This window comes from Andrographis paniculata, unplaced genomic scaffold (genome assembly GCF_009805555.1).
Source record: "Andrographis paniculata isolate CXL003 unplaced genomic scaffold, ASM980555v1 Contig86END, whole genome shotgun sequence".
In the NCBI taxonomy this organism is placed as follows: domain Eukaryota; kingdom Viridiplantae; phylum Streptophyta; class Magnoliopsida; order Lamiales; family Acanthaceae; genus Andrographis; species Andrographis paniculata.
In genome coordinates this window covers 3,221,476-3,234,866 of record NW_026137624.1, presented here as the reverse complement: position 1 = coordinate 3,234,866, position 13,391 = coordinate 3,221,476, and the positions used below count along the sequence as shown (strand labels likewise).

General features: G+C 37.8%; 2 protein-coding genes across 2 annotated transcripts; both read left to right on the top strand.

The window, feature by feature from the left end:
* Positions 1 to 1,557: 1,557 nt before the first annotated feature.
* LOC127242031 (ABC transporter G family member 51-like) lies at positions 1,558 to 3,641 on the top strand. Its single transcript, XM_051261365.1, has 6 exons — positions 1,558 to 1,641; positions 1,869 to 1,952; positions 2,326 to 2,413; positions 2,778 to 2,944; positions 3,185 to 3,333; positions 3,476 to 3,641. The coding sequence occupies exons 1-6, from the start codon at positions 1,558 to 1,560 to the stop codon at positions 3,639 to 3,641; spliced, it is 738 nt and encodes a 245-aa protein (XP_051117322.1).
* Positions 3,642 to 11,074: 7,433 nt separating this feature from the next.
* Positions 11,075 to 13,080, top strand: LOC127242030 (uncharacterized). Its single transcript, XM_051261364.1, has 7 exons — positions 11,075 to 11,213; positions 11,295 to 11,355; positions 11,410 to 11,775; positions 12,145 to 12,307; positions 12,578 to 12,624; positions 12,721 to 12,989; positions 13,067 to 13,080. Exons 1-7 carry the CDS (start codon positions 11,075 to 11,077, stop codon positions 13,078 to 13,080), a joined length of 1,059 nt encoding a protein of 352 aa, XP_051117321.1.
* The last annotated feature ends 311 nt before the right edge of the window (positions 13,081 to 13,391 follow it).

The window sequence follows — 13,391 nt, the reverse complement described above, 5'->3', positions numbered from 1 at the left end:
CTAGAAAGTTCCAACTGATATACCAAAAGCACATTTAGTTGGATTCATTTTCAACTTGTACCTCTTCATTCGTTCGAAGGCATCTTTCAGGTCTCTCAAGTGTTCCTCGAAACTGGAAGATTTGACGATAGCATCATCAATATATATTTCCATAGATTTGCCAATAAGATCGTGAAAGATTGAATTCATGGCCCTTTAATAAGTTTCCCCAACATTCTTTAAACCGAATGGCATAACTGTCCATTTGTAAATACCTAAAGCTCCTGGACACCTGAATGTTGTCTTATGAATATCTTCTTCTGCCAAAAAGATTTTATTATATCCTGCATAACCATCCATCAGACTGAGGATTTTATGTCCTGATGCTGAATCAATCAACATATCGGCCATAGGCATAACATATTCGTCTCTAGGAGTGGCTATATTCAGATCCCTGAAATCAATACATATCGTGATCTTACTATTCTTTTTAACCACTGGTACAATATTTGCCAACCATTCTGCATATCGGCAAGGCCGAATAAAACTTACTTTAAGAAGCTTCTGGATTTCCTCTTTGATTTGAGGCATCAAATCAGGACTCATACGCATTGGGGGCTGTTTGTAAGGTTTAAAACCTTCTCTAATAGGCAACCGATACTCTATCAGACTTCTTTCCAGACCAGGCATTTCTGAATAATCCCAGGCTAAACAATCAATATTGTTTTTGATAACCTCAAGTATATTTACCTGTTACTCTTCAGACAAATTTTTCGAACCAAGTCGGTTCCTAAATTGAATTCCAATAAAGGATCTTGAGCTGAAAAGGCTGGCTCTGTCTTTTCTAATAAATCCGGCCACCGAAATTTCTCATCTTCCTGGTAATGAACATCATACATCTTTTTAATTTTTTCTGCCTTTTCCAAAAGCTGGTTTAATTAAAACTGATTAATAAGTAAACTGAAATCTTCCAAATTTGTACTATCCATAAAATATATATTATAAGATAGGTTTGGCTTCCTTATGAGCCATATAAAAAGGTTGTTCTTTTTTAGAAGAACATTGAATTCTGGCTGGTGAATTTATAACCCTTCATTGGGTATTCACTAGCCATAAAAGCCTGAGACATTGGGGTTAGGTAACTGGAATAAAATACTGATTCTTCAACTTTCTCTGATGCACCAAAAGGGTTGTCATTTGCTTCCATTTTGAAGACCTGATTGCCTTCCCAGAACATTAATTCCTGATGTAGTGATGATGGTACACATTGAGATGCATGAATCCAGTCTCGCCCAAGAAGGACCGAATATGTAGTGTTTGCATCCATTACAAAGAACACGGAAAACATCTTTTTCGGTCCAACTTCAATTAGGGCTACCATCATACCTTCTGGTTTAGTCGGTTGCCCTGTAAAACTAGTCATCTCGAAATCTACTAAACATAAATCGTGAACCCCTTTCCCCAACTTCTTGAGGGTCTTTAATGGCATAACATTGAAGATAGCCCCATTGTCTATAAAAACCTTCGTGATTGGTTTCCCGAAAATGTGCACATTAACATACAAAGGTTTTAAATGGGATGTGGTACCTTCTGGAATGGGAGGAAAAACTATCGGAGGAATTTCTTATTGAAAATCAAGATCTGAAATCTTTGTTCATTCTGGTTCCTCCTTAGAACCATCCACCAGACTTGCCCATAAAGGCTCTTCTTCAATCCAATAAACTTCTGTCATCCGGCATGGGACTCGTCGGCCCAGCCGAGATTTGACAGATCTTGAGTCTTCTTCTATTGAACATAATTCTTCTCTTGCTTCACTTTTGGGTTGGGCTGCAGTGATTGTATCAGCAAGTTGAATGATTCATATTGTTGTTTGAATGATTAATTTCCAGGAGTACGGCTCAAGCATTGTCTACCTTGATGTGAGCACTTCTTCCATTTTCCTTGGTATAAACAATTATAGTACTGTACAACCGGTAATATCAATTGAGAGGTCTGTTTTTTATAGAGAAAGGGCTGCTGGAATGTACTCTCCGGTTTCATTCGCACTTGCACAGGCGAGATTTTCCATTTATTTATTTTTGTAAATGTTGCTTTAGCTTCCAAATACTCTGCTTCTATTTCTGAATTAAAAAATTTGTACTCATATCGCTGCCTCTTTCAAATTTTTTGTTTTCCTACACAAATTGAGTTCATAACCTTTTTTGTTCGGACGCAACAAGTGATTTCAAAACTGGACATGGGAATCATCTTATATTTTATTTTATGATCCCATAAATTCAAGTCATATGTATTTTTCGCAATTTAGTGTATCCTTCAATCAAGTCCTAACCTTTTGTATGATTGCAGGGGCTTGTGGAGCTTCCATACATTGCAGTACAAGCGATAGCATACTCCATTATCACCTACTTCATGATGAACTATAAAAGGACGGCTGGTAATTTTTATTATTTATTATTTATTTTTCTTTCTTTCTTACTGCTTACCACTTTCATTCCTTTGTTGGTTGCCATTTCATAAAAATAATAATAAAAAAAATGCACACATTTGTTTTTGTATTTTTCTAAAATGTTCCTTTATATTGTACTCATCTTTAACTCTGAACTTACACAAGGTACATGTGTAATATCTCATTCCGGCCGGTTTCGAAAATATATATATATATATATAGCATAAAGATCACCTTTTTAAAGCTTTTAATATGTGTCGTCGTGACGTGGTTGTTGTTAAATTAATGGTGAAAATCTTGATCTGAGGTAACTTATGGTGCTAATTTTGCTGTTTTTCTTAATATATGATAGGCAAAATTTTCATGTATCTCTTGTTCATGTTTCTTACATTCTTATACTTCACCTTCTTTGGAATGATGGTCGTGGGACTTACTCCCACTCTACATTTGGCGGCAGTTTGTGCCACTGCATTTTATGCAACATGGGAACTATTTTCTGGCTTTCTTATCCCGGTTCCGGTAAGTATAGACCTCAAGAGTTGGTTGTTATATAGAAACACACACACTCGAGCGCGAGCACACATCTTGCATCTATTTCCCTGTGGAACAATAACCCCTAATGCTTTTTAAGAAACACGAGTTGGGGTTTTTGTTTATGGTTCATATCTTTCGAACATTTTATAGAGTAGAGTAGTAAAATTGTAGTTTAGAATTTGATTAGCATTTAAACTCACAAATAGTTGATTATAATTGATGCAGATCATCCCTCCATGGTGGGTATGGCTCTACTACATCTGCCCGGTCGCTTGGACTTTGCGCAGCATAATAACATCCCAACTAGGCGACGTAGAGACAACAGTCATCGCAACGGATTTTCAAGGAACAGTTAAGGAGTTCATCAGTCACCAGTTTGGCTTTGAGTAAAAAATGCTCTGGCCTACAGTCGGTGTGCTCATTGGATTTTCTGTTGTATTCTTCGCTATTTATGTCTTCTCAATCAAAGTTGGCAATTTCCAAAGACGATGAATGAACTACACTACAACTTGGAAGAAAGCTGCTTTCGGAGGGACCCGGCCACGACGGGAAGGTCTACGGTCTCGCCCGCCGGAAGACGAAGACAAAGACGAAATCTAGGAAGAGGAAGAGGCCTTCCGGGAGTGAGAGAGAGGACGAGGGACAAAGTAGGGAGGAGAGTGAGAATGTAATGGATTGGTGATTATATATGAGTATATATAGATATAAATGTAAATTGATTTATGTATGAGAAATGACGTGGGAGGTTTGCAGTCAATTTACTAAAAGATTTATTTCTAATTTTATTGAGAAGTTGGTTACGTGATTAAGTTGACAAGGGTTTAAATGCTTTGTATTTTGATTTTTGTGGAAGTTTCTAATTTATATGTTTTATGTTTTTCTTTGTTGTTGAATGAAAATTTAGATGATTGACAAGTGTTGATTACTGCATAAATTTTCTATATCGATCCAACATTTAGTATCAGAGCAAGGTTCATGCTCAAGTACCTCCGATTAGAAACCATGTCAGTAGTGACGCAAGGAAAATAAATCGGTGGCATACCGTTTCAATGTCCGATGTTAACATCTTCGAACTATACGACATGAGCGATAAGGATGGAGGCCATTATGGATGCCCAAGGGGTATGGGAATCTGTCGAACCAAAGGTCGGTGAGGTCGTATTGCCGAGAGACATCCTTTTGCAAGTAGCCAAGAGGAAGACGACACAAGAGGTCTGGGAATCTCTAAAGATGCGGTATCTCGGAGCTGACATAGTGCAAAAGACAAGACTTCACACATTAAAGTGTGAGTTCGAGGCTCTTCAAATGGGAGATGGGGAGACCATAGATGAGTTCAATGGGAAATTAAGCAGCATGATATCAAAATAAAATAGCCCGGGAGCATCAATCGAAGATAGTGTGTTGGTAAGAAAATTGCTTAATTTAGTCCCTGACAAGTACCTACAACTAGTAGTGTCCATTGAGCAATGTTCTGATGTGGACTCAATGCCGTTTGAAGAAGCTATTGGGATATTAAAGGTCTATGAATATCGTTTGCGAGTGCGCAATGAAAATACAAGCAATAAATGAAGTTTGTTGCTTACAAAGTCTGCAGGTTCTAGTCAAAAGATTTCAGGCAGATTTCTCTCACCATCATAAGGTAGAGGCCGTGGTTCTACACATGGTCATAGATGGAGTCGAAATGGTGGTCGGGGCAGAGGCCGCGGTAAAGGTGGTCGAGGAAGTACTAGTGGTCAACGAGATTTTGGGGACAGCCGTTACAAACGAAGAGAAAAGAAGCACATAAGGTGCTTTAATTGTGAAGAGTACGGTCACTACGCATTTGAATGCAAAGCTCCAAAGGAAAAATCCGATGAAGTAAATTTGACTCAAACTCAAGATGAGGAACCATACCTATTGTTTATGAAAGTGCAGCGAACCATGAATCGGTTGTACAAGATTACACTCAAAATTGCTCAACCAGTGTGCTTAAATACAAGCATTGACGACAATGGGTGGCTATCGCACGTGAGACTCGGTCACATAAATTCTCGAGTATTAGAATCAATGGTGAAAAGAGGATTAGTGTGTGGTATACCCAACATCAAGTTCCCCACTCAAGTGCGTGAAAACTGCATGATTGCTAAGCAAACTGATCGAAGATTTTTGAGAGATTTAGAAATATCGTTTAAGATACAAAAAATGATATATGTATAAAATGAAAATATTGTCGCGCATGTTCGTGTAGTAACTCCAAAAACTTCGTAAGAAAAAAAAACTCTTTAACCGGTGAGTTTCCGGTTCGAACTCAGGGAATATGCGAATATCCTATATTTAATTAGAAAAAGTGCAATGAGTTAATGCAATCGATGAAACTGAAAGGATAAATTACAGAAATTAAATCTAATTAAAAAGCGATAAAATATATGTATCTTGAAAAGGATGAAGCGAGGCATTCGTGTCTCACTTTTGCGTTTCTTAATGGCTAGATTTTCATGGATGAAATGGACATGATGATGGCGTGATAGCGAAAAATATATTTATAATTGCGGGGCGGCTCGAAGGAATGAGCGTGATCGCATTTGCTTGCTTAAGCCGATTCTCGACTCGATTGGTACTTGATCTTAGGAGATTTACAACGAAGCTTCCGCGACACCCGGCAAAGAACATTATAAGTAAGAAACTCTATTGTCACTAGAAATTTTTGTGACCCAATAGACCACCGCCTATGCCCCATGAATTATTCTTCCAACCGTTGCGCTAGTGGCTCTACCCCTCTGATATCTCTCTTAAATCGGAATCGAATTTAGAACAACAACTAAGCAGGTCGACAAGCCTCCCGCGTACTTAGCTACGCTGAACTACCCGAAATCTATTTGTGACGCAAAACAAGGCTGAAATAGTCGATTCTTCTATCGCCCTTCCGCAACCTTGTTGAAATCTAACTTAAACAATTCAAACCGAACATGGCATTTTTGGGTGAAGGTGAGGTGGAGAAGTGTGATAGGAATTTTACTAGCTAAAATAATATGTTGTAATTGAAAGAAGGGGAGGAGAAAATCAGTTTGCTCGCGACACAAAATCGAAAATCTCGTATTATTAAACTAGATAAAAATGTGGAAGAAAGAAATGGAGAAAATAGAGTGTATGGTTATGTATATTATTGTGTATATATATGGTAAAATGAGAGGGAATATTTATAGAGGCGAAAAGCTTCTAGAAGTTTGGCGGTTACAACCGCCCATGAATAATTACTTCTAAAAATAACCATAAATAACTAACTCTAAAAATAGTTACTAACTACATCTAAAAATAGCTACTAATATAACTACTAATAACTACCTATTTTCTAGAAGGTTTTAGAATTAAATTTTATACTAAACAACAAAAAAATTGACTAAGAAATAGTGTATAAATTTAATCAAGAGTGCTGGGAGAGTGCAGTAAATGCAGAGTTGAGAGAGTGCAGTAAATTCAGGAGCTGAGGAAGCCTGGGCATCAAATGCAGCCGCTAACCCAACGGCAATAAATGGAGCCGCCGCTCGCTCAAATTTCTGTGTAGCCGCCGCTCGCTTTCCGTGTAGCTGCCCGAATTTTCGCGTTCATAAATGCAGCCGCCGCTCAAGGATTAATGGACATAAAATTCCGCTTCGCTCAAATTTTCGTGCAGCCGCTGCTCGCTTTCCGTGTAGCCGCCGCTCGCTTTCCGCATAGCAACATTGCTTTCCCCGCGGCCGGTGTTAGAATTCCGCGCCAGGGTTGACCGTTGACTTTTATGCGTTGACTTTTGTTGACTTTCGCGCTGGCGGCTGTTTTTCGCTCATGAAGCTATTTTTTTCACTTTTTAAGGTTAGTTTTGGACTCTAGATCAATTTTCAAGCATTATTTCACGTGTATGAATAATAAACACCTTATAAATATTTGTTTAAATAAATAATACTTATTAAAAAATATTAATTTAGCCAAAATTAAATACTTAAATAGCACATGAATAATGTCAAAAATTATAATTTAAGAAACACATCAATTAATTTAATTTATATACCAAATAAATTATAAATTACACCTAAAAATTAATAACTTAATATTATATACACAAGATGAAATAAATACAATTATTAGAATAAATTAACATAAATAATACTAAAATTCGACATAAATAAATAAATAATTAAATAAATTTAATCTATAAAATATGGCGAAATCAAGAGTTATCAAACTCCTCTCACTTAACCTTTATTCGTCATCGAATAAATTCAATTAGTGAAATTAAACCAAGTATTTTCTAAATAAGGACTCAATATTGTTGGTAATATCGACGGTGGTGTGTAAACGAATCTTAGCTAAAGTTCAGATCCTTAAGCCATTTATGCATTATTGCTCATCTACAAAGATTCTAAATTATGTCTCCCAAAATATTTTCAAACTTAAGTATTCGGAGTAGATTTTAAAGATGATGCGACGACTCAAAGCTTTAAATATAACGCCGTTATAAATTATATGGTGCAATAAATTAAGAAGCAAGGCAGATGACACGACTCCGAATCACCCGAACCCAACCTTAGACGGACCGATTGCAACCCGGATCCGGTCGAAGCTACTTATTTGCTTGAAGGTTGTGATCCTTTGATCTTAATCAAAATGTGTGGTTTAGATTAGCTTGCCACTTAAGATGTGTGGCTTAGATTAATTTGTCATTTAGTATATATAGTCATGTTTATTTTCTTGATGGACACACAACTTAGATGAGAACAATTTGAGAGGGTTTACCCTAGCTTTGGAGAGATTCCTTAGAGTTGGAGACGGAAGACACATCGGCAACCTCGGAAAGTCTGTGGATTCTGGAAAGTGCTTGCTCGAGAGGAGTGATTTTTTTTGGAATTCGATTTATCCTATTTTCTTTCGATTTGTCATTTGTAAGTTTCCCAAATATATTAGATATTTCATTTTCGAGTTTGATTCATGAATATGATCCTAATCCATGTCATAAATTGGTATCAGAGCGGTTGTTGATTTGATCATAAGATTTTGAAGCTATCTTGTTCACAACATGTTCGATAATATGCCTCTATGTCTTGTTTGATCAAATTTGTGTTAAAACATAGGTTTACTTCATGTTATTGGAGATAGTTCATAGTTTCTGAAAATAGCCATTTCGTTGTTGCAAAAATTCCCTATCTAGTGGAAATGATAGCTAGTTCCAATCCATTGTTAGTTGTCAAACATGAGTTGTGTTGTTGAATTTGTCTCTCAAGAAAACACAAGTAGTAGTGATTTTTGGCCGGCACTAACAACTTTATTCGTAGTTTTTTAAGTATTCTTAGACCTTGATTGAGTAATATGGTTGGTTTTGAGCCTAAACACATCAAATGATCGTGGAATTGAGTGAATTGAGGGCTTAGAAGTGTAATTTTGTGAGTTTTGTCGATAAATCGTATTTTGGCCGTAACTTTTGCATACAAACTCCGATTTACTACTGTGAGGAAGTTTTGGAATTGGCATCAAATCCTCTATACAGTGAGCATCAATATGCCATGATGCAATCTCAAAATCTTCAAAAAATGCCTGGAAGACAGTTTTTGGTCAGTCTGAAAATCTTCGGTTTTTAGCAGTCGAATTGTTCGATTTACTGCTCTCAATTGGCTGAGAATTTTTGTGTGATTCATTTTTTTGATGTTAGATAACGCCTTGAAGTTGATTATAATTTTTGGAATCGTGAGATTTGGATTTGAATAACGCTCTGAAATAGCGTTTGAATTTGATTATAGTGCACTGCGTTTTGTTTTTCAGGAGTGTGGCAAAAATGCAGCGAAAGAGCCAAGATGGTAATATGAATTATAAAAAGGTGCACTCTAAACATTAAGTAAAAGCCTAAAGCATATAAAAAAAAAGAAAAAAAAAACAAAAGAAAACAAAAGAAATTGAGCAGCACACTTTCTCTTCTTGTTATAGTGCATTGTCAATCATTTGGATAATCATAATTGAGAGTCACTAAACCAGTTCTGAGGGAGTAGTTCTATTCTTCTGTGGAGGTTCTTTTGAGTTATGAGAGATTGTCATGATCAAATGATGTGCTAGGGATTTCGATTCTAGCTTGTTGCTTAATTGTGGAATAAGAACTTATGTCAAACTTTCTTTACATTCTGCGATTATAGTTTGCCGTCGAATCCTCTAGTTTGTTTCCTAGTTGATGCGTCTTGTTTTTGTTCGACGTTACTTCTCCTTGAGTATTGCATTTGAAGGAATTCCTACGTACTGTTTGTGGTATTTGCAAAACACTTCTTCTGTTTTGATTGTGGTTGCTTCTGATTTTCCTTTCTGAGAGTTGTGAGAGCGAGAGTGAGAACACTTACCTTTCGATATACATATATATAGCTTGTCTTTGTTTGCAGGATGGCCACTTTTGAACAATTCAAGGAGCTGTTAGAATCGAGTATGCAAAAATCGGAGGCCAAAATGAAAAAAAACTTTATCCATGCAACAAAAGGCAACGTGGGATCATGTAGAGTACGCCGTGAATAAGAAAATGAAGGACTTAAATCATAGGTTGACATCGTTGGAGATGGCACAGACTGAGGTTCCTTCTGGAGTAGCTGATATTCGGGGTAGATATGATGCAGTTTAGGCTTCTCGTCATCGTGATGTGAGTCCTTCAATGAGGTCAGATACACACAATAGTCATAACTCAGAGCACTCATTCTATGAACGAGACCGAACTTATCATCGACGTGGTGAAGTGGATGACGATCTTTCTACCATTAGGATTACCCTTACTACCTTTGAGGATTAAGAAGGGCAGAGGAATTTCTGGATTGGACAACGAAGTGTGATATGGTATTTGATTGCCATAATTACTCGGATGGCAAGAAATTTTGAATGGCGATTTGTGAATTCAAGGATTATGCATTGACTTGGTGGGAGAAGGAGAGACGTTATAGAGAACAACATTGACAACATCCGATTGATAGTTGGCCCCGGTTGAAGGAAATCATGAGGAGGCGTTTTGTGCCACAAAGTTATGAACGAGATATGAATATCAAGTTGCAGTCCTTGGTGCAAGGTTTGAAACCGGTGGAGGAATATTTTAAGGAATTGGAAATTTTGATGATGCGACTGGATATTGATGAGAGTGAGTCATTGACAGAAGCTAGGTTCATTAAGGGTTTGAGGCGTGAGATATCTGATACGGTTGAGCTGCACCGCTTTTGTTCTCTTCGGGAAGCTGTGGATTTGGCTATCAAAAGCGATGAGCAGCTCAGGAGACCAACTTCAACCGGATTTTCATCTCAAAAGAAGTTCCCAACCAATTTTGTAGCTCTGGTCATATCTTCTACCAGATCTAAAGGAATTGTTTTCGCTAAGTCTTTCGATAAAAATAAGGATAAAGATAAATCTAAAGTAGTTGATAAGAAGGATGAGGCTGCAAAGTTCAAAGGAAAGGAGTTTGGACAACAAAAAGAAAAGATTGTAAAGTGCTATAAGTGTCATGGACAAGGGCACTATATAGGTCAATGCCCCAATAAACGAATCATTATGATTTTGGAGAATGGCGAATGGGGATATGTCGATGATGGTAAGGGCGATGAGGTAGTAGAGGCTGAAGCAGAGGCTAGAAGTGATGATGACGTTAAAGAAGTGTGCGATGAGCATCCGTTAAGTTTAGTAGTCATGCGTGCCTTGACCTCTTTACCGTACGAAGATAAGGATGCGGAACAGCGAGAAAATCTATTCCACTGTTATTGCAAGGTAGCGGGACATACTATATCCATGATAGTGGATTTGGGTAGTTGCACCAATGTTATTATTTCCTATGTGATCGAGAAGCTGAATTTAAATTCTACCCCACACCCGAAACCATATAACCTACATTGGATGAGTAATGAAGGACCTGTTCGTGTCGATAGATGATCGATTGTTACATTTTCGATTCATGGTTTTAGCGATAATGTCCTTTGTGATCTGTGTCCTATGAGTGCATGCCACCTCCTTTTAGGGCGACCATGACAATTTGGTAGACGTGTTTTGTACGACGGATATAAAAATCAAATATCATTCACTAAAGGTCGCAAGAAGCTGAGCATTTCCACCCTTCCACTCGAGACCGTCCGTCGTGATGCTGAACATTTACATAGGACTATGCGAGATGTGGTAAAATCAAAAGGGGTTGTTGTTGCCGTTTCGGCGAAACCTTTCGAGGGAGACGATGGCAAGCTGTTGCTTAGTCTCAAAGAGTTCAACAAAGAAGTTCGCCAAAACAGTAACCAAGATGAGGGAAGTTAGTTTTATAATCTCTTACTCAAAGAAGTACTTGTTATTGATGATAATTCTTTTTCTCACTCGTCTCCTCCTTTTGTAGATTTTCTTAAGGAGTTTGAGGATGTTTTTCCGGATGATATGCCACCTGGTTTACCACCATTGTGAGGCATCGAACATCGTGTTGATTTTGCACCGGGTTCATCAATTCCCAATAGGCCAGCTTATAGGTGTAATCCAAAAGAAAGTGAGGAAATTCGGAGACAAGCCCAAGAGCTTCTTGATAAGGGATGGCTTCGAGAATCTTTATCTCCTTGTTCTGTACCTGTTTTACTTGTCCCTAAAAAGGATAACTCATGGCGTATGTGTGTTAATTGTAGGGCCGTCAATGGAATTACTGTGAAATACCGACATCCAATCCCTCGATTGGATGATATGATTGACGAGTTGCATGGAGCATGGTTGTTTACAAAGTTTGACTTAAAGAGTGGATACCATCAGATTCGTATGCAACCTAAAGATGAGTGGAAAACAGCTTTTAAAACTAAGTTTGGGTTGTACGAGTGGCTAGTCATGCCATTCGGGTTGAAAAGGCGCCCAACACTTTCATGCGATTGATGAACAATGTGTTGAGAGAATTTATTGAAAAATTTGTGAAGGTATACTTTGATTACATACTTGTCTATAGTACTTGTTTGGAGGACCATCTAGTACATGTTAGGCAAGTTTTTCATGCTTTAAGACATGATAAATTGTATGGTACGTTAAAGAAATGCATATTCTGCACTAATAAAATTATTTTTCTTGGCTTTGTTGTAGGTGCAGATGGTCTTAAAGGTTGATTAAGCTAAGGTTGCTGCAATTCGGGAATGGAAAAAATGTACAAGTGTGGCCGATGTCCGGAGGTTCCTTGGAATGTGTGGATTCTTTAAGCGATTCGTACCACACTTTAGTGTGATAGCAGCCCCATTAACCTCCCGTTTAGAGAAGAATGTTCCATTCAAGTGGGAGGCAAGTCAAGAAACATCCTTTGAGAAGCTTTGGGATAATTTGACACATGCTCCGGTTTTGGCACTACCCGATTTGAACGAGCTTTTGAAGTCCAATGTGGAGTTGGTATAGGTGCAGTACTGTTACAAGAAGGGCGACCGGTTGCTTATTATAGTGAGAAGTTCCATGGAGTAGCCCTGAACTACTCGACATACGACAAGGAATTATATGCGGTTGTGCAAGCCCTGAGAGTTTGGCAACATTACTTGCTGCCAAAGGAGTTTGTAATTCACACGGATCATGATACCCTTAAGCATTTGCATCGGCAACAACAACTCAATCAGCGTCATGCTCGGTGGGTAAGCTTTATTGAACAATTTCCATATATGATTTAAGTATAAACAAGGGAAAGAGAATGTAGTTGTTGATGCACTCTCTCGGAGGTATGTTTTACTTAATCATACTTGTACACATTTGGTTGGATTTGCCCATATTCGTGAGTTGTATGAGTATGATGTAGATTTTGGTGATATATTTAGGAAGTGTGAGAAGCATGGTTTTGATGATTACTGTAAGCATGATGGCTATTTGTTTCATGGTGATAAATTGTGCATTCCTAGATGTAGCATTAGAGATGTTTTGATTGAGGAGAGTCATGGTAGTCATATGCTTGGACATTTTGGTAGACATGCTATATTTGATGTTTTTAGCGTTCACTTTTACTGGCCTCAAATGCCTAAACATGTTGATTCTTTTGGTGATAAGTGTCTTGCATATAGAGTGGCGAAGAGTACTTTGAAGCCCTATGGTATGTATACTCCTCTTCCCACTCCGGAAGGCCCTTGGTTAGATATTTCTATGTATTTTGTTCTTGGTTTACCTCAGGCACCGCATACTAAAGACTCAATTTTTGTTGTAGTTGATAGATTTTCCAAAATGGCTCACTTTATACCTTGTGCGAAAATGACATGCTAGTCATGTGGAAAAGCTTGTCTTTTGAGAGGTTGTAAAATTGCATGGGATTCCAAAAAATATTGTATCAGACCGGGATGTAAAGTTCGTATCTTATTTCTGGAAAAGTTTTTGGCATGAAATTGGGACGCGCTTACTTTTCTCTACCACATGTCACCCCTAGACGGATGGCCAAACGGAGGCGGTCAATCGTACCTTAGGTGATCTTCTACGTGTCATGGTACATGATAGTGGGCGA

Bases quoted from the DNA above. Each gene is read 5' to 3' on its own strand.
- LOC127242030 (XM_051261364.1), top strand. From the start codon at position 11,075: ATGCGAGATGTGGTAAAATCAAAAGGGGTTGTTGTTGCCGTTTCGGCG. The intron at 11,356-11,409 runs GTGAGGCATCGA...AATTCCCAATAG, and splicing joins CCACCTGGTTTACCACCATT to GCCAGCTTATAGGTGTAATC. The intron at 12,308-12,577 runs GTATAGGTGCAG...ATATGATTTAAG, and splicing joins TGAAGTCCAATGTGGAGTTG to TATAAACAAGGGAAAGAGAA.
- LOC127242031 (XM_051261365.1), top strand. From the start codon at position 1,558: ATGTGGTACCTTCTGGAATGGGAGGAAAAACTATCGGAGGAATTTCTT. The intron at 1,953-2,325 runs GTAATATCAATT...GTATGATTGCAG, and splicing joins ATTATAGTACTGTACAACCG to GGGCTTGTGGAGCTTCCATA. The intron at 3,334-3,475 runs GTTTGGCTTTGA...ACAACTTGGAAG, and splicing joins AAGGAGTTCATCAGTCACCA to AAAGCTGCTTTCGGAGGGAC.